The sequence below is a fragment of the Hyaena hyaena genome, unplaced genomic scaffold, assembly GCF_003009895.1.
Source record: "Hyaena hyaena isolate Hyena2069 unplaced genomic scaffold, ASM300989v1 scaffold_0, whole genome shotgun sequence".
Classification (NCBI taxonomy): domain Eukaryota; kingdom Metazoa; phylum Chordata; class Mammalia; order Carnivora; family Hyaenidae; genus Hyaena; species Hyaena hyaena.
This window is the reverse complement of record NW_024080632.1, coordinates 14,429,545-14,452,498: the sequence shown is the minus strand read 5'-3', so window position 1 is coordinate 14,452,498 and position 22,954 is coordinate 14,429,545. Positions and strand designations below refer to the sequence as shown.

The window sequence follows — 22,954 nt, the reverse complement described above, 5'->3', positions numbered from 1 at the left end:
TCTGTGCTGACAGCTCAGGGTTTGGAGCCTGCTTTGGATTCTTGTGTCTCCCTCTCTCTCTGCCCCTTCCCCATTCACACTCTGTCTCTCTCAAGAATTAAAAAAAAAAAAAAAGTAAAAAAAACATAAAAAATTTTTAAATAAATTAAAAAATAAAGTCTACTTTTCAGATTTCTCTGCACCTTAAACATTTTCTACAATGAACATCATTATACTGGTTTTTTTTTTATTTTATTTTATTTATTTCTTTAAAGAGACAGAGATAATGCAACTGGGGGAGAGGCAGAAAGAGAGGGAGGGAGAGAGAGAACCCTAAGCAGACTCTGTGCTGCCAGTGCAGAGCCCGATACAAGACTCGAACTCATAAAACAGTGAGATCATGACCAGAGCCAAAACCAAGAGTTGGACGCTTAGTGGACTGAGCCACCCAGGTGCGCCCCTACATTTGTTAATTAATCAAGTAAAGTCTAAGTAAATCACTGACAATATGTCCCTAAGCTTTCATGGTGTTATCCAGGACTCAGTACCATTAACCCCCATCTTCCGCCTAGGAAGCACCAGGTCCTCTGAGGGACACCAAGTCAGAGGAGGTAATAAGTGTCCCTCCCACTTGGATAATATGGAGAACACAACAATGTACAGATAAACAGACTAAAAAAACGACAACTAAAAATTTCCAAGTGGTCTTGAAGTTGAGCCCAACTTAGAACTAATGGCCAGGCAGTGTGCCTGGGAGATTTGATTAATTTATGAGTTCAGAAATCTCCGCAGCCCATTTTACAGATGGGGAAACTACGGAAAAGAGAGGTAAAATGACCTGCCTGAGGTCACACAGTACCTTCCTGCCGTTTCTACCACCTACGCTTGCCAAGCCGCTCCATGGCTGTTTGCAGCTGAGGTCTGTGAGCATATATAACAGCTGTCCCTACTGCGGGGGTGAGAAAATACGCTCGCAACTACCACGTGGTTATAAAAGCAAAGTCTTTGCATATATGGGAGTCAGCATCAGTGACTATGTATTTAAAGATTTGAGTTTTCTGGTTACTTCGACAAAAAGCATTCCCCCCGAAACCCCTAACTATTTATCAAATGCATCTCTGAAATGGCATATATACTGGCTCATTTCATCACTTCCCCAGCTAAGTGGTTGGTATACAGGTAACCCCTGAATAATGAATAATGTGGGGGTTAGGGGCACTGACCCCTGAGCAGTCGATAATCCATGTATAACTTTTGACTCTCCAAGAACTTAATTATGAACAGCCTACTGTTGACCAGAAGCCTTACCTAGAACTTCAACAGTCAGTTAACACATATTTTGCATGTTATGGGTATTATATACTCTAGTCTTACAATAAGGGAAGCCAATGAGAAGAAAATCATAAGAGAAATTACATTCATAGCCATAACCTGTGTTGGAAAAAAATGTGTGCATGTTGTTCAAACGTCCACTGCACATACTTTGTCCTTTGATCTTTCCAACACTCCAGGAGAGAAAAATGCTGCCATGTTATTGGGGAAGAAGCCAAGGCTCTTCCGCATTCAGTCACTTCTGCCCGGGCTACAGGCTGTCAGGAGCAGCAGAGCTAGGATGGGAAGCCAGGTCTGCGGCTCTGAAGTGCACGGTGGACTCGGGCACACGGGACGCCTCTCCGCGACAGCTCTCCCCCCATCCTTCAGTGACTCGGGGCCAGAAGCATGCCCAGCGTACCTTGGACTGTACGAACGTCCGGAAAATCGGCACCAGCTGCTCATCTTCCAGGTGGTCCGCACACTGGATGGCCACATTCAGGATGTGGATTGGCTCTTCTCTGAGGTTCTGGGAGAGACAGATAATGGCAGGTAGGAGGAGGGACTCAGGGCCCCCAGGCCGCCCCTCCTGGACACCCTCCCTGCTCAGAACGCTTACCTTGTTCTCCTCCTCAGAGTACAAGGGGCTGCAGGCCTTCCTGAAGAGGGGGGCTTCCCTGGGCACGTTGGCAAAGCAGGAGATGACTTCATCGAAGTTCCTGGGGGCGTGGGGTGGAGAGGCAGGGCTGAGGGGCTGCTGGCTCCCTGAGGTCGTAGACCAAGATTTCGCTCCGGACAGATGAAGGCTTGGGTCCTTCCTCTTTCCCGCCCAAGGCTTTGTGAGCTCATACAACTCCACCCAGGGCTCACTCGGTCCCTGACCAGGTCCTAGTCACCACCAATGGGGTCTTTCCCCAAAGGGAAGAAGGGACCTATGTGATCTGAGATCGTAAATAAAAGAAAGGGTGTCCAATGCTCCGGGGCTTCAGCTGGGTGCCCCCTGTTACCAGCTGGGAGACCCTCACACCTCCCTTCACCAAATCAACTAAGGCCACTGTGGAGTTACAACAAGACAACCCAAGCACGACGCACAGCACCCAGGAACAGGTGGGAGCATGGGCAATAATAACAAGACTGATCGCTGACATTTACTGAGAATGCCGTCTATTCCTTAACTTTACCTTAATGCAACATTTAATATACTCTATCTCATCTCATTCTCCCGGTAAGCCTATGAAGGAGATCCTTCTCTTCTCCCCATTATAAAGGTGAGAAAACTAAGGCGCAGAGAGGTTAAATAATTTGCACAGAGTGTCACAGCGAGGAAGCACACGGGCAGCATTTGCCCAGAGTGTCACAGGCAGGCCGCACACACAAATGGGTGGGGGCAGGAGAAGCTTGCTCGGCCCTCTGCTCCAGAAGTCTGGGAGACAGGGCCACTCTGGGTACCTTGTGAAGTCCTCAAATCTCCTGAAGGCAACCATGGCCCCCATCCGCTGACACAGTGGGGCGAAGCCGCTGTCCATGAAGAGCTCGGTGCTGTGCCTCAGCAGGTCGGGGTTGGTGACACTGATGGGCACGGCCATCCTGCAGGGGGACCAGAGGCGGGGAATGAAGCAGCTACTTGAAGATCTGGCCCCAAAAGCTGTTCCTTCCCTGGAAGCTTCGATGAGCCAGACCAGACCAGAGCCCTCCCCTAGTGAACCTAGGGGTGGGAGGGGCTGGGGTCTGGGGCTGAGGAGTCCTCTTTACTTATTAATTTTTTAATGTTTTTTTGAATTTATTTCTGAGAGAGAGAGACAGACTGTGAGTGGGGAGGGGCAGAGAGAGAGGGAGACATAGAATCTGAAGCAGGCTCCAGGCCCTGAGCTGTCAGCACAGAGCCTGATGTGGGGCTTGAACTCACAAACCATAAGCTCATGACCTGAGCTGAAGCAGGACGCTCAGCCGACTGAGCCACCCAAGCGTGGGGCTGAGGAGTCTTTTATTTGATTGCTCAGGACCCGGTACAGACTAAGAGTGCAATGAGTGAGTGAGTGAGTAAGTGAGTGAGTGAATGAATGATGCATACATGCACGCATGCAGACAAGGCCACCCCTCCACATGGTCCCAAGTCCAAATCCAACACCGTGAACTCAGCCACAGAGAATGAACACTCTTAGGGCCAACTTCTGGAGAGCCCAGCCCTAGGTGGCTAGTGAAAGGGCCGGCTTGGTTCTAGAGAGAAATGCCAGGCCTCTGCTCTCCCAGTTTCTACCCCTCCATCAAACCCACTCTTGGGACAGGGTCAGAAACCAAAACTGGTGCCTCGACCAGCAGCCCATGAGAGGTTGTCTGGCCACTGCCTCCAGGGTGCGCCACGCACCAGCAGCAAATGCAAACAGATACCCTGGAGCAGCTATAACTGGGCCCTGGCATCAAGGGAAGGGGGGGCTACGGGAGGGGGTGCAGAAAAGAGACCTGGGGGTGCTCTCCTGAAAGGAGACCTCCTGGCGAGGCTGCCCACCGGCTGGCGTCTGGGAACTTGGGGAGGGTTCCCGCCGGTCCCTAAAGCATGCAAGAGGCTCACTGTGCCTTGTGGTTTGTGCCGAGCACCTGCTCTCCTTCTGGAGTCGGGGATTTGGGTACAAGGCAGAGGACGTCAACATGAGCGGCCCCCAGCGGGCACCCGGGGCGCTGGGTCTGTAACCAGCTGCTGGACTGCACTGAACACAGGCCGTCACAATGCGCTGCTGGGGCAACCGAGCGCATCCTACGGGACTCCCCTGGGGAGGTCTCCTGCACTGGGCGTCCTGGGGACTTCACCCCCATGACCCTCTTCCTTTTGGGGACCATGCCCGCTTCATGGGCTTTCCCTGTGACACGTCACAGCCACAAGCAGGACACATACTGAGCCCTGTAAATCTTCCCAGCCAACTGTCAAGTCGGGGTGATCTTGGAGACACCTGACCCAGGTGGGACAGGGCCTCTGTGCCTTCCTGTTGGGGCCCCCTGAAATCAACACCCCCACCCCAGGCTCCCTGCTCTCAGACAGCTAAGTGTAGAGTAGCAAACTGGCATAGTGGCATAGGCTGAATTCAGCCCACAGTTTGACATGGGTCCCTGCAGCATTTTTAATTGTTTTTTAAAGTTTATGTATTCATTTGAGAGAGAGAGAGAGCAGGGGAGGGGCAGAGAGAGGGAGAGACAGAATCCCAAGTAGGCTCCACACTGTCAGTACAGAGCCTGAGGCGGGGTTCGAATTCACGAACCTTGAGATCATGACCTGAGCCGAAACCAAGAGTTGGACGCTTTACCGACTGAGCTACCTGGGCACCCCAGTCCCCGCAGCATTTTTAATATTTTCCTACACGTCAATTACCTGTTCACAGTGAAAAGTTGAAGAATTTTTTTCTCAAGTCTAGATGTCCTGCTTTTCTTGAGGGAGAAAAAAAAAAGGAAAGATGTGGTCGGGCTGTGCCATTTTCCTGGGGGTAGTTCCTCAGGTGTAGCCACTCTCTCCCGCTCCTGGCCCCCAGCGGTGCTCACAGCCCCCGTGGGCCCTAAGTCCTGGCTGCACCCCGGGTGATGCTCTGCTGGCCTCTGACTTCCCCACGCTGGTCCCTGACCCAAATCACAATATGCCTGGCTCTCCAGCCTGGAGGGGGGACTTCAGTCATCACGGCTCTTCCCAGAGGCCCTGAGGAATGGGATTTGGTGGGGGTGAGGGGAGGGGGGCAGCCGCAGGCAGAGTGTTCCCTGAAGCCACAGCCCCAGAGCAAGCTTCCAGTCTCCCAGCCAACAGCCACAGCAAGGACCTGAGACGGTCAGGGAATCCCTTCTGAGGGCCTCAATATCTGTGCGGGTCAAAATAGGACCCTATGTTGGGGTGCCTGGGTGGCTCAGCCGGTTAAGCCTCTGACTTCGGGTCAGGTCATCATTGTGCAGTCTGTGGGTTCAAGCCTTGAGTCAGGCTCTGTGCTGACAGCTCAGAGCCTAGAGCCTACTTCAGATTCTGTGTCTCCTCTATCTGCCCCTCCCCTGCTCGTGCTGTCTCTCTAAAAATAAACATTAAAAAAAAAAATAGGACCCTGTGCCCACACTGATGGTCACAACTGATAACCCAGATATGTATGTAGATTCCTCCTAAGGAACAACATGTGACTGACCTGCAGGCTTGAGGAAAGCCTCCTTCCTTTCCTTTTTTTTTTTTTTTTAAATGTCTTATTTATTTCTGAGAGAGAGAGAGAGAGAGACAGCGTGATCAGGGGAGGGTCAGAGAGAGAAGGAGATACAGAATCCAAAACAGGCTCCAGGCTCTGAGCTGGCTGTCAGTACGGAGCCCGATGCGGGGCTCGAACCCATGAACTGCGAGATCATGACCTGAGCCGAAGTCAGATGCTTAACCGACCGAGCCACACAGGTGCTCCAGCCGCCTTCCTTTCCTAAGCAGGTGGAACTGCTAAGACAATGAAGAGAATTGCCTCCTCAGGGGCACAGAGTTTCAAAAGCCCTTACGCCATGCCTCCCACAGTCCCCAAAACGATGCCAGGGCTGCAAGCACATCATCCCTTTTCTCTCAAGTGGGGGAAACACCATGATCTCCCCCCATTTTTTTTTTGGAAATAGGAAGGGCAAAAATAAATGATAAATATGAAAGGTGCCTCATGGGGAAGCACTTTCTTCCTTCGTCCATAACAGAGCAACACCCACAGCGTCTGGGTGGCTCAGTTGGTTCAGCGTCTGACTCTCAATTTCGGCTCAGGTCATGATCTCACAGTTTGTGAATTCGAGCCCCACGTTGGCTCTGCGGTGACAGTGCGAAGCCTGCTTGGGATTCTTTCCCTCTGCTCCCTCTCTCTCCTCATACTCTCTCTCAAAATAAACTTTAAAAAAATTTGTTTTAAAAAAACAACAAGGGGCGCCTGGGTGGCTTAGTCGGTTAAGCATCCAACTTTCACTTAGGTCACGATCTCACGGTTCGTGGGTTCAAGCTCTGCGTCAGGCTCTATGCTGACAGTCAGCTCAGGGCCTGGAGGCTGTTTCCAATTCTGTGTCTCCCTCTCTCTCTGACCCTCCCCTGCTCACGCTTTCTCTCTCTCCTAGAAATAAAAAAAAAAAAAAACAAAACAGAGCAACAACCTTCTTGAAGGCAATGGAAAAAAAAAACACATAGGTTTTGAAATCCCAAGAGATTCAAATATACACCCCCCCCACACACACACTGGAATATTACTTGGCAATCAAAAAGAATGACATCTTGCCATCTGCAATGTTATGGACAGAGCTAGAGTATTATGCTAAGTGAAATAAGTCAGAGAAACACAAATACCATATGATTTCACTCATACGTGGAATTTAAGAAACACAACAGATGGACACAGGGGAAGGGAAGGAAAAAGAAGATAAAAATAGAGAGGGAGGCAAACCATAAGAGACTCTAAACTATAGAAAATAAACTGAAGGTTGATGGGGGTTGGGCTAGATGGACGATGGGCATTAAGGAGGGCACTTGTGATGAGCACTGCGTATCGTATGTAAGTGATGAATCGCTGAATTCTATTCCTGAAACCAAGGCTAACCTATGCATTAACTAAGTTGAATTTAAATAAAAACTTGGGAGGGCAAAAGAAATCATGAACTCTGTTGCCCAAACAGATACAAGATCTGGTTAACTCAACGCCCAAATCATGATGAGCCCATCCTAGCCACAAGCCAAGTCTGTGGGGACCCCCAGGAGAACCCCACACAGTGAAGCAAAGGAGAGGGTAAGAGAACGCGCCACGTCGTAGGGACAGTGACTGCCTTAGCTCAAGGTAACACACTCTACCTGACCAGAACAGTACTGTGCATCCTGAAATAAGATGGCTTAAAAACAAAAAAAAGAGATGATGAGGGAACAGCAGAGGCACCCCAACTGAGAACATCGTGGGGATCCAGACAGGCCAACATGAGCCCTGGCTGATGGCTCCGGAGGGCTGTCAGGTGCTGCGGAGAGTGTTCTAGACGGAGGCACGTGGCTCAAATCCCTACCCTGCGTACAGCCAGGCTTGTACTGAGGGAAGGCCCCTGGGTTCCTCATGTGTAAAGTGGAGATAAGAACACAGCTGTGGCCATCGATGGTGAGGGCTGAATGGAACAGAGTATGGAAGCACCGAGCGTGGTGCCTGACCAATGGCATGCTGGCTGGCAGTAATAAAATAGCAAGAACCATCCCAGGGATCCCTAATGTTCACCAACAGTGTTCTGAATGCCAGGCACCCACCTAAAAGCTGGGTGCATCTTATCTCCTGTGTTCTTCATAATGATCTAGGAAAGTGCCATCGGATAGAACGTTCTGTGGTGATGGAATGTTCTAGAAATGCAATATCCCACATGGCAGCCACAAACCACATGTGGCCGTTGGGCACTTTACATGCAGTGGGTATGACTGAGGTGTTCCTTTACTTTGTATTGAATTCCACTCGTTTTAATTTGAAGAGCGCCCATATAGGTAGTGGCCTCCATACTGGTAAGTAACAGGTGCACCAGGCAGGCACTGGACAAGAGAACAGGGATGTAGGGAGAACCCACAGTGAGGAAGTGGTGTCCCTGATGTCTGCCCAGACATACTTGCTGGGTCCCTCCAGAGACAGGATTAGGGTGGTCAGGGAGAAAAGAGACATGCGCCCCCCCCTTCCTGGGGGCGCACCGCTCCATACCGGTTTGGGTGGGAGGAGGGCAGCATGAACTGGAATTCCACCACACAGGTGCCATCTGGGAGCTGCCGGTGCTGCAGGCTGTTTAACTCATAGGCGATGTAACCCCTCCGCACATAAACCTAATGAAGCAGAAGCACAGAAGACATTCTCTCAGGGGGCACTGCAGGGGCCCTCAGGACTGGAGACAGCTCTCTAAATGATCCCGAAGAAGCAGCAAAGAGCAAGTTTACTCACATTTTACAAGGTTATTTTCTTTGCAAAGGGCTTGATAGTACATATTTTATTGACTGACTGATTGATTTTAAGAGCAAGTGTGCACGCATGAGTGGAGCAAAGAGAGAGGGAGAGAATCCCAAACAAGCTCCAAGCTTTCAGCACAGACCCCAATGGGGGGCTCAAGCTCACGAACCCTGAGATCATGACATGAGCTGAAATTAAGAGTCGGATGCTTAACTGACAGAGCCACCCTAAGGGAGTAAATATTTTAGACTTCATGGGATATATGTAGGATCTCTGTCACAACTATTCAATTCTGTTGTTGCAGCCTGGAAGCAGCCAAGGACGATAAGTAAATGAATGGGGGTGGCTGTGTTCCAATAAAACTTTATTTATAAAAACAGGCAGTGGGCCAGACATGGGCCACAGGCTATGGCTTGCCAACTCGTGCTCTAGAGTGTGCCCTCCAGCAGAAATGCAACACGGCCATGTATGCAATTTTAATTTTAAATTTTCTAGTAGTCACTTAAAAAAAAGGTAAAATAAGTTTTTAAAAATCTATTTTAATAATAGATTTCGTTTCCTCCCCAATACTTAATGTAATGTCATTTCCACATGTAATCAATAGAAAAGGTATTGATACATTTGAAATTCTTTCTCCACACAAAGTCTTTGGAATCTAGTGTGCATTTTATACTTAGACCACCTCTCAACTCAGACGAGCTACGTTTCCAGTGTTCATTAGCTGTCTGTCGCCAGTGGCTACCAAACTGGACAGCACCCTTCTAGAGCTTAGACAGTGGGAGGCTTTTTGACTGAATAGGGAATATAAGAATTGTGCAGTAAGAGTTAACACAGCAGGCCTAACTGCTGTCCTTTGCAAGGCCATTGGCCAGCATCAGGGAACTTGGATTTGGGAGGGCTCCCACTATTCCCTGATAAAGAATGGTTCATGGCACCCAAGCTATACAATGATTTTATGCTGAACATATGCTTTCTTTCTGGGAGTTTAGAATTTAGTTACATACTAGGACCAGCCCCCAATAAAAGCCCCAGGCACCAAGTCTCTGAGCCTCATTTCAAACATGTTGTCATAACTCACTGCTTGAGGAATTAAAAGTGCCAGAGGAAGGCGCCTGGGTGGCTCAGTTGGTTGAGCGTCCAACTTCAGCTCAGGTCATGATCTCATGGTCCATGGGTTCGAGCTCTATGTCGGGCTCTGTGCTGACAGCTTTGAGCCTGGGGCCTGCTTCAGATTCTGTGTCTCCCTCTCTCTACCTTTCCCCCCTTGCACTTGCTCTCTTAAGAGATAATATTTTAATAAATATTAAAAAATAAATAAAGTGCTGAAGCACCTGGGTGGCTCAGTCAGTTGAGCATCTGACTTCGGCTCAGGTCATGATCTCATAGTCTGTGGGTTCGAGCTCTATGTCGGGCTCTGTGCTGACAGCTCAGAGCAGCTCAGAGCCTGCTTCCGGTCCTGCGTCTCCCTCTCTCTCTCTCTGCCCCTCCCCCACTCACGCTCTGTCTCTCTCTCACAAAAATAAATAACCATTTTTTACAAATTGCCTACAGGACCCACTGGAGGGCTTTACTTGGTGTCCTCTGGACGACACCTCACACACTTTGTCCCTTTGCTGACTGTACTTTGGGTCCTTTCGCTCTAACAAATCACAGCCACAAGCAGGCCTATCTGCTGAGCGCTGGGCTTCTTCCGAGTGAATCATCGAACCTAGGAGGGGCTTGGGGACACCCACACATTTTAGCAGGAACAAAACTCCGCATCACAAAGACCAAAGAAAAATGTAACATTCAAGATGCTCATCTTGAGTCACAGGGAAGAGGTGGGATTATGCTCAATACACCCGCGGAGCAAGGTGATAGAATGCTCAAAGAGCTCTGGAAAATTCTCAAACGGGAAAAAAATGGGATTTAGCGCTCCAAAAAGCAAAGAAGGTGGGCTGCTGCTTTCCACCTGACAGAGGACCCCCCCCCCCCAATAGGACAGGTATTTGGGTAACAAGCACCAAGTTCTCACTGCAGGTGCTTACTCATTTGTCTTCCAACAGCCCTGTGTCCCCGCTACAGCACAAGAATCTAAATGCCCAGAGAAGGAAAGCAACTGGCCAGAGGTCACACAGCTGGGGACTTCGCACAGACTGTTCCCATTGACTGAAACCTCTCTGCTTCTTCCGACCAATTCCGACTCTCTCTTAGCTGCCTGCTTTCGTATCACTTTCTCATCCAGGTGTGAGCTGAGCCTCCCGGGAAGGTTAGATTCTGCTGTGCGATTCCCTGCAGGACCGTTTTTTTCCCAGGGCAGCCCTACCGCCTGGGTGACTAAGGAAGTATTTAGTGTGTGTGTGTCTCCCCAGCAGACAGGAAGTCCATCAGGGCAGAGGCTGGCCCCCTGTGCTGCATCCCCAGTGACTGACCCACAGCGGGTCTCAATATAGGTGAAGACTGGAAAGAGGGGGAGAAAGGTACTTAAGGGCGCTACCTGGTCTCAGTGCCGGAAACGGGGAGCCCGGAGAAGGATGCTGTGAGCTGAAACCGGCGCGGAGGTAAAGGCTGCAGGCCCAGGAGACGCTGCGGCCGTCACGTCACATACTCAACAAGCCCAAAACGGTCTCCATGGAGACCCAGTCAACCTTCTAGCACTAGGATGGGTGACCACGGGGTCTAAAAGGTGGCAGAAGAGGGAGTGGGGACCACAGGGGACCGAGACTCCAAGATCAGAGAGTTTTGCTGGTGGTCATGCTGCTTCTCTGCCCTATCAGGGCAGGGGACAGGGAGGTCGCCTTCAACTGTCACCCAGGTTCCTTCCTGCTTTCATGGTACCAAACAGACAAGGCTTCTAAAGGTATCAGGGATACAGGGAATCAGATGCAGGGAATCAGAGTTTGCACAGGTGCCCTGGCTCTTGGTGGTTAGTATTTAAACGTGCCCTGCCTGGATGAGGCTGGAATGGCACCCGAGATGACAGGCGTTACCGGCAAGGGCCCTGGACAGACACCTCGCGAGATCCTGGTTCTGCCACTCCCCTGCTGTGGGACCCTGAGCCAGTCGCTCCACCTCTCTGAGCCTCAGTGCCCTTCTCTGTGAGACGGGCATAGTAACAGTACCTCCCTTGTGGAGAGAAGGATAAGGTCCCGTTCGCGAGGCGCATGGCCCGGGCCAGGCGCCCAGCAGGCGGGCGGCGGACGTCAGCACTGCCAAGTTCACTACGGGTGCCGTCACCGGGGCCTCCCTCCTACTTACCTCCAAGGACGCCATGCAAACGACCTTGTTAGTGTGGTAGAAGAAGGTGGGCAGGACGTCGAATATGGTCGTCTCTGAGAGTATTAATTTCTACAGGATGGGAAGGAGGAAAAAAAGGGAATGTTACCAAGTTTTCGCCAGGATGAGTGGAGGGGTGGGTGCAGGGAGGGGAAGCCGGCAGGGGTGTCTTCTCCACAGAATCTGCCAGTGCTCCAGGCCTGCGGATCTGAAAGCGGAAGCCGTTCTGGGAGGATCACACCCGGGGCCCTCCATTCCAGGTGCAGAGGGGGTACCTGGAGGCCTGCAAATGATCCAAAGTTGGGGGCTGGGGGAGCCCAAAAGATGAAGCCATGACAGCCTTGTGAGTGTTCATGGTTTCTAGTAAGCTCCATCACATCTGAGTTTTTTAAATTGCACCCCGTGGGACGCCTGGGAGACTCAGTTGGCTAGGCGTCCGACTCTTAATTTCGGCTCAGGTCATGATCTCATGGTTCGTGAGTTCAAGCCTTGCGTCAGGTTCTGAGCTGCTGGTGCGGAGCCTGCCTGGGAGTCTCTCTCTGCCCCTCCCCTGCTCACTCTCTCTGTCTCAAAATAAATAAACTCAAAAAACTAAATAAAAACTGGGGTACCTGGGTGGCCGAGTCAGCGAAGCATCCAACTTCAGCTCAGGTTTATGAGTTCGAACCCCGCATCGGGCTCTGGGCTGATAGCACGGACCCTGCTTGGGATTCTCTCTCCCTCTCTCTCTGCCCCCCCCCGCCTCTCCCCCCTCTCAAAAATAAACATTTATAAATAAATAAAATATAAGTAGATAAATAAGTAGAAATATAAATAAATAAATATATAAATAATAACAACTGCACCTCGCCTTGCTCCTCATGCTCTCTGTGCATCCTGCAGGACTGAATCTCTCTCAGGCTCCCGATGTCCTGGGCAGCCCCGGCCACACTGGGATGAACTGCTGGCATTTATTTGCAACTGTGCTCTGAACACAGGTGCCCACCCCTGGAGGGCATGTGGAGCCTGCCTCCCCGAGGCCTCACTTGGGCCACAGTGTGAGCTCTATGGAAGGCGGAAGGTGGATGGGAGCCTCACCTTGAGGTTGTCCGGGCAGAACTGGTGGCCGTACATGTCAATGGCAGACAGAAAAATGGACTCCACCTGGTTGTGCCTTAGCTCGTAGGATGGGAGGTGGGAGGCAATGAGGACCTGCAGGGGGCAGGGACAGAGAGCTGGGGTAAGCCAACCTTACAGGGGAGAAGCCAGGAGTCAGGACGAGGGATGGCAGCAGAGGGGCCGCGCAGGGTGTTGGTGTGTGGGGCGGGCAGGATGGCTCCCCACGGCCCTACCTGTCTTGCTCTGAGGGCCACTTTGCAATGCTCGCTTTTGCTCAGCTGAGTGAGCTCATTGAGGATGGAGGTCAGCTCTTCTGACAGGGAAGGGTCTGGGCCACAGAGCTCATCCTGGGAGGGACACAAACATAGAATCCAAATGGCTTTTCTCCACCGGAAGGAAAAACACCAGCCCTCACCCACAGCCGGGGCGTGCGCTGCCCCCATGAGCCAGATGGCTCAGCTCTCTGCACATCCCTGGCACAGCCTGATGATCTCACCCTTAACCATGTCTACCATGTACCCCCCATCCACCCCTGATATGCCCTAAACACCTGCCAGCATGAAAAATACAGCTAAGTCTCTACCTACATCACCATTAACAGCTGGCCATTATCTGGTATTTAATGTGTGCCAGGCGAGGAACTACACCCTTTACAGTCATTTCCCCCAATTCTCCCACCCCTCTGAGGAATTACATCATGACGTCCATTTTACAGATGAGGAAAGTGAGGCTCAGAGGCCACCAGGCCTGGGCAAAGCAGAGCTGAGGCTTTGCCTTCCTCTCTACACTGGTGCCTGACTTAAGGCGTTCACAGGTGCAGACAAGAGGGATAAGGGGAAACAGTCTGGTACAAACAAAGAATAGGGTTCACATGGGATGCCCTCATGAGGGTGTGGTAAGCCACCCTCTGGGGGTCCCCTGGGGGAGCATTCCAGCTCTGGGGGCTCAAGGGCAGCTTCCTGCAGGAAGGAGGATCTGAGTTGCAGAAGTAGAGGGGTGACCATTCCATGCGCATCCCTTCCCCTGCTTCTGAATGAGAGACCTGCTTGCTAGAGACCTGGGCCGTGCGCACCTGCCCCGGGCATTTCCTCCTTGCGCTCGAAACGCAAAAGCAGCTTAGGAATGGCTTAGAGCAGGTGTTCCCTAAATGCTCTCTGAAGACAAATCAGTGACTGCTGGGAGTCTCCGTGCCCCAGCAACTTGCCCCCACCCCCGCCTCAGCCCAAGCTGCTTTCCAAGAAGTCACCGGATGGTGGCGCCATGGGTTCTTTCCTCTACATCTGCCTCTGCACCTCCCTAATGAGAATGAGCCTGCTCTGTTTCTATGATCAGAACATTTCTAGCGCATTAACATTGCACACATGGACACAAGCACACGATCGCAGTGAAGCTGACAAAATCCCACAGGAGATTATTCTAAACCTTCTCTCCCTCCCTGTTAGTGATTTATTTTAGCAACCAAGACCCCCCGGGGCGCCAGGCGGCTCTGTTGGTTGAGTGTTAGATTTTGGTTCAGGGCATGATCTCGCGGTTCATGAGATCGAGCCCCATGTTGGGTTCTCTGCTGTCAATGCAAATGCAATGTCAATTCGGATCCTCTGTTTCGCTCTCTCTGCCCCTCCCTGCTTGTGTGCCCTTTCTCTCTCTCTCTCAAAATATAAACATTAAAAAAATAAAGAAAAGAAACGAAGACCCCTTAAAGACTCAAAAAATTTCATTTCAAAGTCATCCTTCAGTTAACAAGTCCTTTCGGAAAGTGTCCTAGGCACCAAATACCGTCAAATGCAAAGAACTCATCATTTTCAATAAATATTTTTAAGTGGCTTCTCTAGGGAGTGTAATATACATCCCTTAATTCTTTACAGTTTGTACGTGCAGTGCTAAAATATTAACTCTAAATAATGTAGAAACTTTGCAGACATTTTCAATAAGTAAAACCAAGAGAATAAGGATCTTGCACATCCCCACGCTGCAGCTGGTACGACATTTTCAGCTGCCTTCACCGAGAAGCCCCAGAGAGCGAGTGTCCTAGCTCTTTGCTCTGGGGGCCACCCCAACGGGGCTATCCTCTGATGTACCTAATTTTTAGGTCTTTCATGCCCAGAAGAGAGCCAGGATCTACACAAAAAGCAGCCAACAGCAGCCTCCACCCCCACCCCCCTTCTAAACAGGAGCAGATGGTAACAGATAACAGGCATGCCTTTGGGCGTAAATCCCCAATCCTGGCCACACACTGTAATCTCTCAGGGAAGTTCTCCCTCCAAACTTAATTTAGAAGAATTTCAAAAACTGCACAAGAATTGAGGATCAGTATGTTGAAAACCCCTATAACGATGGTCCAGATTTTCTAGCTGTCAAACTTTGCCTATATGACCACATCTGCTTTTTCTCTAGTAAGTCCACACGCACGCATGCGTACACGTGTGTGCGCACATATTCTTATTTCTGAAAGTCGGCTACAGACACCATGATCCTTCCCACTAAGAATATACCTCTTGGGTGGCTCAGTCAGTTGGGCATTGGACTTCAGCTCAGGTCACGATCTCCGAGTTCGTGAGTTCGAGCCCCACATCAGGCTCCTTACTGATCGTGCAGAGCCTGCTTGGGATTCTCTCTCCCCCTCCCTCTCTCTCTCTCTCTCTCTGCCCCCCTACCTCAAAATAAACAAACTTAAAAAAAAATGTAGCTCCTTGAGAAAAAAAGATCTCCTGGCTAACTAAAGAACCATTAAAACAGCCAAGAAATTAAACGTTTAATTGATAATATTAAATAATGTGCAGCCCACAGTGAAGTTTCCCGCTGAGGAAGCTTTCAGAAAGGACTAATGCCTGGTCCACATCCCCAGAAAGCCTGATTTAACTGACCAGAGGTGGGGCAAGGGTGTCTGTATTTTTGAAAAGTTCCCCTACACTGGCCCCAGGAGGTTCTCATGTGCAGCTAAGATTAAGAGAGCCTCAGGCTGCACTAGGAGATTTCAGAAGGATTCTTTACAAAAATATCAGTATTTATGAACCCATCTTGTTAAGGTGTTAACTATCCTGTAAGCCTAGGCCCAAATTTGGTTCATTGTCCATTTTTGTACATAAAGTGGGTTAAAAGAAATTTTTTTAACATTTACTTTTTTTTTTTTTTGAGAGAGAGCATGAGTGGGGTAGGGACAGATAGAAAGAGGGAGACACAGAATCTGAAGCAGGCTCCAGGCTCTGAGCTGTCAGCATAGCTGTGCTCGAGCTGTGCTCGAACTCACAAAGGGTGATGATATCCTGACCTGAGCTGATGTAGGACGCTTAACGGACTGAGCACCCCAGCACCCCATAAATAAAGTTTTACTGGCACACTGCCACACACATTCACTTATGTACAGTCCATGGCTTTATTCACGCCACAACAGCAGAGCTGAATTGTTGCAACAAAGGCTGCATGGTTCTTAAGGCTAAAATAGTTACTATCCTTACCAAAAAAAAAAAATCTGTCAGCTCCTTTTGGCTAAAACCAAGTCCAGATCTCCTACTATCTGCTGACCCTACATTTTCCAGGTGAGTCGTGTCAGAGGCCATATTAAGGAAAAAAATCTTGAGCTATCAGGGATGCTAATTATCATCTAGTAGGAAGAGAAATAAGAGCAAAGAAATTCCCTGCTTCTCCAAGAAGGCAAAATAAAAGTCCTACCAGACTCTGAATCCAATATCCCCTGATAACCACGACTCTAGGGCCGGGCTATGGGTTCCAATCCCAGCTCTGCAGTAAGAAGTTGGGTGCCCTTGGGAAAGCGACTTCACTTCCCTGTGCTCTACCAAAGCGGAAGTGAGAACAGTATGCACCTTCTAGGCTTGCTGAATTCAAGGAGTATTTGTAAAGCATGTGAGGGGTGCCCGGCACATAGTAGGTGCTCTGTGAGTGTGAGTCACGATTTCATCCAGGGGCTGACAAATCCCACCCGCTGCCTGGCTTTATATTATAAACAAAGTTTTATTGGGACACAGCCATGTGCATCTTCAGGTCCTGACATCATACCAGGTCAGGACAGAGACCGCGTGACCAGCCAAAGCTAAAATATTTATACTGCGGCCCTTTCCAGAATATCCGTGGACCCCGAGCCTCTCCCACTGTGAGTACAGGGTGCCCTTTCCTGCTTACGATCAACATGATCACCAGCTGGTTCTTCTTGGCCACCTGAGCGTGGGAAAAGATACAGTCCAACACCTGGGACATGTTTGGCTTCAGCTCCTCTCTGAGGTTGATCACGCACTTGTCGTAGTGAGCTAGAGGGAGACAGAGAGGGTGAGGCTCGGCCACCCCCCCCACCCCCCCGGACACTTGTCACTGGTGCTGGTGGTGACCCTTGCCTTGTTGGAAGTGGTGCTCCACCTGTAAGTATCTTCTCAGGAGATCCAACACCACTGCCTTCATGTAGCCGCGGGTCCCCCTGCGGTACCTGCGGGGGAAGGCGAGGCTGCTTGAACCATCAGTCCCACTTCCCAGAGTGCCTGGGTCTACAGTTGGGGCTTTCAGGACTTCCAAAAGGAGAAAACACTAATCAAGTATCTGGAGGCTGTATTCCTTAATCCTCAAGCCAGGGAGGGATGTGTGAGTGAGTTCGTTTGCACTAACTCTGTAGCCCAAAGACAGCCGTGACTTGCCCAAGGTCCTACATGAAGCCAGAGTCCAAGCCTGAGCCTCTGGATGGCACCAGCCCGTCCCCAGAGAGAAGAGACAGGATGCTGGGAAGGGTCAGCCTTGCGTGTACAGCTGAAAACAAAAATGACTGACCACCGTAGGTATAAAGATAGCTTGAAAAATACGTGAAACTTGAGAGACATTTACTGATGGATCCTTATGTAAATTTCACTTCCCTTTGATTGTTTTTCTTTATATTTATTTTTGAGACAGAGAGAGAGCAGGAAAGGGGCAGAGAGAGGAGAGAATCCCAAGCAGACTAAGCACTGAGCACATTAGGCATCACAGAGCCTAATGTGGGGCTCGAATCCACAAACCGTGAGATCTTGACCCGAGCCAAGATCAAGAGCCAGATGCTTAACCGAATGAGCCACCCAGGCGCCCCCTTGCTTCTCTTTTAAAAACCAAATTTTAACCTGGATGTTCCCTAAAACATTTTCTCTTCTAAATCATTTCTGCACACAGGGAACAGAAGAATTCCTTAAGGGATGTGACACTGAGTTTCAAGGGCGTTGAGACCAGTTTAAACCCCAGGGTCACCTAAATGACAACAAAAGAAAGAACCTAAAACATGCACTTATTCAAATGTGATTTTTTTAAGTGTTTAAATTTTTGAGAGAGAGTGAGAGGGGGGAGGAGAGAGAGAGACAGAGAGAGAAAGAGAGAGAGAGAGAGACAGAATCCGAAGCAGGCTCAGGCTCAGAGCTGTCAGCACAGAGACCGACGCGGGGCTGGAACCCACGAACGGTGAGATCATGACTGAACTGACTGAGCCACTCAGGTGCCTTATCTACCTACCTCTATCTACCACCTTTCCTTTTCTTTCCTTCCTTCCTTTCTTCCTTCCTTCCCTCCTTTTTACCAAATGTGATTAAAATATATATATATGTATACATATATACACACACATACATATGTATACATATATATATATATACACACACACACATATATATATACATATAACCAAGTTTTGAGGGGCACGTGGCTGGCTCAGTTGGTAGAGCACGCAACTCTGGATCTCGGGGTTATGAGCCCCACATTGGGTATAGAGATAACCTAAAAAAATAAATTAAATTAAAAAATCCCAGAGCTTTGATATTTAAATTTAACACAAAAAAAGCTGCTAGGGAATTTAGCTAATTTATCGTTTGGTCATTTTCTCCTAGGTGTTTCTCTGCAGCTAAAGGCTGGGTTTAAGGTTAGCGGTCAAAGTGTTCCGGGGAGGGTCTCCCCTCCTAGTGCTTGGCTGTGAAACTCTTTTCGTGGGGGTCCACACAAAGCACCCTTTGTCAGCTCAATCCTGCGTGGGCAGTCTGCATCCCCATGGGCCCAGGAACTACCTGAAAAGAAGGGCCGTCTCCTAGGGTCCCACGTCTCTGTGCCTCTAATAGTTTCCAGCAGGTGGTAAACGTGCTTCATCTCCTCCAGTTTAAACATGTTTGGATTCTGTCTTTACAAGCAAAGCTTTCTTGCGAGGTCGTTTTCACACAACATGGCCGTTCTTCCTGTCATTAGTTCTCATGGCTCAAAAGCTACTCAAAATAAATATTCTCGGGGCGCCTGGGGGGCTCAGTCAGTCAAGCGTCTGACTTCAGCTCATGATCTCATGAGTTTGTGGATTCGATCTCCGCACTTCGGGCTCTGTGCTGACAGCTCAGAGCCTGGGGCGTGTTTCAGATTCTGTGTCTCCCTCTCTCTCTGCCCCTCCCCCACTCGTGTGTGCACATGCTCTCTCTCTTTCTCTCTCTCAAAAATAAACATTAAAAAAAAATCTTCATCAATTCTCCTCTGCAATGATTTCCAAACCACAATGATAATCGGTATAGTCCTTTATAAAGCCAATAAAACCAATAAAACCGCTATATTCCATTGTCATATAGTCAAAGCTACCCTAAGTATGTGCTGCGTGTCAGTACTTTACAAAATTAATCCACTTGTAACTCGGAATGACTTCCTGTGAGTGGAGCGCCTTTATTCCTATTTTACAAACTGGTGACCTGAGGTCATGGGAGAAAAGGGTCTTGCTGGGAGCTCCCGGGGTTAGAAGTAGCTATGCCAGGATTGAAATCAGGGTCCCTGGATCCCATGGGCTGCCTCTTGGCTTAAGAGAGCCCCAGATGGTGCAATACACAATCAGAGTGCCCACCACACCCCACGGAGGGCCCAGGACTCACCTCTGGACCAACTGCACAATGCTCTGGGTGTTCATGAAGAAAACCTCCCGGTCAGCCTTCCGCTGCAGGGTGGCCGCATGGCAGTCCAGGATACTGGCTATCTGGAGGGGCAGACAGGTCAGGTCTGACCACTCATTGCCTCGCAGAAGTCACCACAAGGACCCACCGTGGGCTCACACGGAGGACCCATTCAAGGCTCATTCAAAAACTGTAAATTTCTTGGGCACCTGGGTGGCTCAGTCAGTTGAGCGTTCACCTTCGGCTCAGGTCATGATCTCATGGTTCGTGAGTTCGAGCCCCACGTCAGGCTCCATGCTGATAGCTTGGAGCCTGGAGCCTATTTCAGATTCTGTGTCCCCCTCTCTCTCTGTCCCTCCCCTGCTCGCTCGTGTGTTCACTCGCTCTCTTTCTCTCAAAAATAAACATTAAAAACATTTTTTAATCAAAAATTTCAGCTCCAGAGCTCTCTGGCCACCAGCTGTTTGTCCCTGTCAAAATTGCTTGAGGAATTCAAGAGCTTAGAAATGACAACAATCCCAAAATGACCCGTCTATTACTCCTCTACAGAAATATGAGTGCTCTGGGGAAAGGGAAGGGAATTTCCAACCCCAGGGAAAATGAAGGTGCTGGGTGGGGGTCTTGTTTTTATAACTAGATTTAGTGGTATTAAGATATTGCTTTTGGCAACAAAAAAATATTTTTAATGAAAAAAATCTACACCAACAACAAATTCCTAAAAGGTCCAAATACATACTTTTCTCAACTGGGGTTCTTTAGAGTTATGTTTTGGTTTTTTTCAGCCAAGATATCATTCACATACCACGGTATTTCCCCCTCATTCATTTATTTTTTTAAGGAGGCTCCACGCCCAATGTGGAGCTTGAACTCATGACCCTGAGATCAAGAGTCGGATGCTCTATGGAATGAGCCAGCCAGGCATCTCCATCACCTTTAAAACATTTTTTTAAATGTTTTATTTATTTCTGAGAGAGACACAGAGACAGAATGCAAGTGGGAAAGGGGTGGGGAGGGTCAGAGAGAGGAGGAGACACAGAATCTGAAGCAGGCTCCAGGCTCTGAGCTGTCAGCACAGAGCCCGACGCGGGGCTCAAACCCATGGACCGTGAGATCACGATCTGAGCTGAAGCCACACGCTGAACTGACTAAGCCACCCGGGCGCCCCTCTCCCACCTTTAACGTATGCACCTAATTCAGCATTTCTCAGTCTATTCAGAGTTGTGCCACTATTTGCCACTATCTAATTTGAGAGCATTTTCATCATCACAGAAGGAAACCCGATAAGCATTTAAAAACGTGTGGATCCCCCTCCCCCGGCCCTGGCCACTCCTAATCCACTTTCCGGCTCCAGGGATTCACCTGGTCTATGGAATTGTGGAACAAGTGGTCTTTGGTGCCTGGCTTCTTCCACTCAGCATGTTCCAGGCTCACCTATGCCACGTATAAACCCGTATTAGCTGCCTTTTTGCAGTGGAACGTTATTCCAGCCTGTGGAGTGGCTGACCTCCAGCTCCCCAAATCATGACCATGTGGGTGGGGGGAACCATGACGGCATGAAGCCCTTCTAACCAGACATGGGCAGGTTCGCCCAAATGCAAACTGCCTTTAAAATGCTTAATAAGAGAAAAAAAATCAGGCCACCATAGAATTATTAGAGATATTTTATACTACCGGGGAATGCCTTCCATTACTTAAAAATGTTGCGTATACATAGGGCCCCAAGACGATGGACGATGGCCTTTACAAACCCCAGAGGGAGAAACTCAAAGCTACGGTCTCGCCAGAAAAGCCCACACTGCCTGTTTCAGCCAGGCCAGGTGTGGAAAACGCCCCCTGCATCTGTACCCACTGCTCGCTTCTGAACCCGAGTTCTACGGAGTGAGGCCCCCTAACGGTGTTCATGTAAACAACTGTTGCTTTGGAGACTGTGGTGGGTTCTGCAGAGAAGGGCTCCAAAGGAAACTCTCAGCCCCCAATACCGTGGGTGCTTGATCAGAGGCCGCGGCGACCAGGAGCTGCATTCCCCTGGTGGCGCCTGGGGGTACCCTGGTGGGGCCGGGGTCGGGGGGAGAGGGGAGCACGTACCTGCTGGCTGGGGAACTGGCAGAGCACCGAGGTGATGTTGCTGGCGTACTGAGCCATCACCCTGCGGACCGACTTTTCCACGGGGGCGGGGATGCGGCCTGACACACTGGTCATGATCTCCTGCAGCTCCAGCAGTGGCAGCGAAGGGTGCCGGAGGGTGGCCATGAGCTTCTGCACCCACTCCTTCAGCTGAAGCAGGGACCACCGCGTCAGCCTGAGGCACTGCGGGGGCAGGGGCGACCCCACCCTCCACCAGGCACCAGGCACGCACCATCCAGGCCCTGCACCCAAGGAGCCAAAGAACTAGACGCAGCAGCTTCTAGAACAGCCCTGGGTGCAACGGCCCCCTGACCACTAGGGGAAGGAATACTCCATTTCCCCACACCCTTCTCTCCACGCATCCAGACAGGCAGCATGGCCACGGGCTATGACACGAGGTCACATGAAGAGTTAACACCTGTGGACACTTGCCCGGGGCCAGACACTGCTCTAAATCTTTTATTTGTCCGTTCCCCTTCGATCCTCGCAAATAACCTGACAAAGTAGGTATCATCACTATTCCCATTTTATAGTTGAGACACGTGAAACAGAGAGGCTGAGTGAGTTATCCGAAGTCACCCAGCTAGGGAGAAGCAACCTCAGGCCATCAAGCTCCAGGGACTCTTAACAGCTGCACTACACGGCCCCTAAGGGTCCCAGCAGCCCAAATGTTGAAGGTATCTGAACGACAGGGGTAAGAGCGCTGATGCCACACATGTTGGGCGGTTCAGAAATGAAAGAAGGCACACACGCGAGTGCAAAGGCTAAGCAGGTGTCATGATAGCGATCGCGATCAGGCAACGTGGCACGGGAGTTAAGAGCATGGACCCTGAAACCAGAAGGTCCGTGTTCAAGTCCAATCTGATCTTTTCCATGGATGAAGGAGGACAAGTTTCTGAGCCTCTCTGGGTCTCAGTTTCCTTACCTGTAAAGTGGAAATAACACCCAAGGTGGCTGGGAGGATGAAATGACTTGATACATTCCCAGTGGTAGTTGGCACACCGTACGTACTAGACAAGGGTTGGCCACGAATACCACCACCCTGTCACCTGCATCGTCACTGCCACCACCACCGTCAGCACTAACATTACCACCAGCACCACCACCGGCACCACCACTAACGTGGTTTGCTGCTCTGAGATAGAATGAGACGCACGATGTTAGAACTACTGATGATGAATTTAGCATCGTGGATCTTTCACAGAAGTCTGCACATGTGAAAGCTCGTTTCTCTACAGAGTTAAGGAGGCAGCGGGCCCCTGGAATGATGAACAATGAACGGAGTGTGACTCTGAACAAAGCGCCTTCCTCCTTCTCGGGGGGACCCACACGGACTCCTTTCTTAACATGCTGTTCGAACATGCCCCGCGATGCAATGAATGGAACCACGATAGC

The 22,954-nt window shown here is 50.0% G+C and overlaps 1 protein-coding gene across 1 annotated transcript in view; it reads right to left on the bottom strand.

Annotated features, from left to right (window-relative positions):
• ACACB (acetyl-CoA carboxylase beta) overlaps positions 1-22,954 on the bottom strand; it is a 100,550-nt gene that overhangs the window by 29,927 nt on the left and 47,669 nt on the right. The window contains exons 20-30 of the mRNA XM_039240620.1: positions 21,521-21,709; positions 19,418-19,518; positions 16,910-16,998; positions 16,701-16,825; positions 12,797-12,910; positions 12,543-12,656; positions 11,448-11,537; positions 7,971-8,089; positions 2,740-2,877; positions 1,910-2,009; positions 1,712-1,819 (exon numbers count right to left, since the gene is read on the bottom strand). Of these exons, the coding sequence (XP_039096551.1) occupies positions 1,712-1,819; positions 1,910-2,009; positions 2,740-2,877; positions 7,971-8,089; positions 11,448-11,537; positions 12,543-12,656; positions 12,797-12,910; positions 16,701-16,825; positions 16,910-16,998; positions 19,418-19,518; positions 21,521-21,709 (1,287 nt within the window). The remainder of the gene's footprint in view (positions 1-1,711; positions 1,820-1,909; positions 2,010-2,739; positions 2,878-7,970; positions 8,090-11,447; positions 11,538-12,542; positions 12,657-12,796; positions 12,911-16,700; positions 16,826-16,909; positions 16,999-19,417; positions 19,519-21,520; positions 21,710-22,954) is intronic.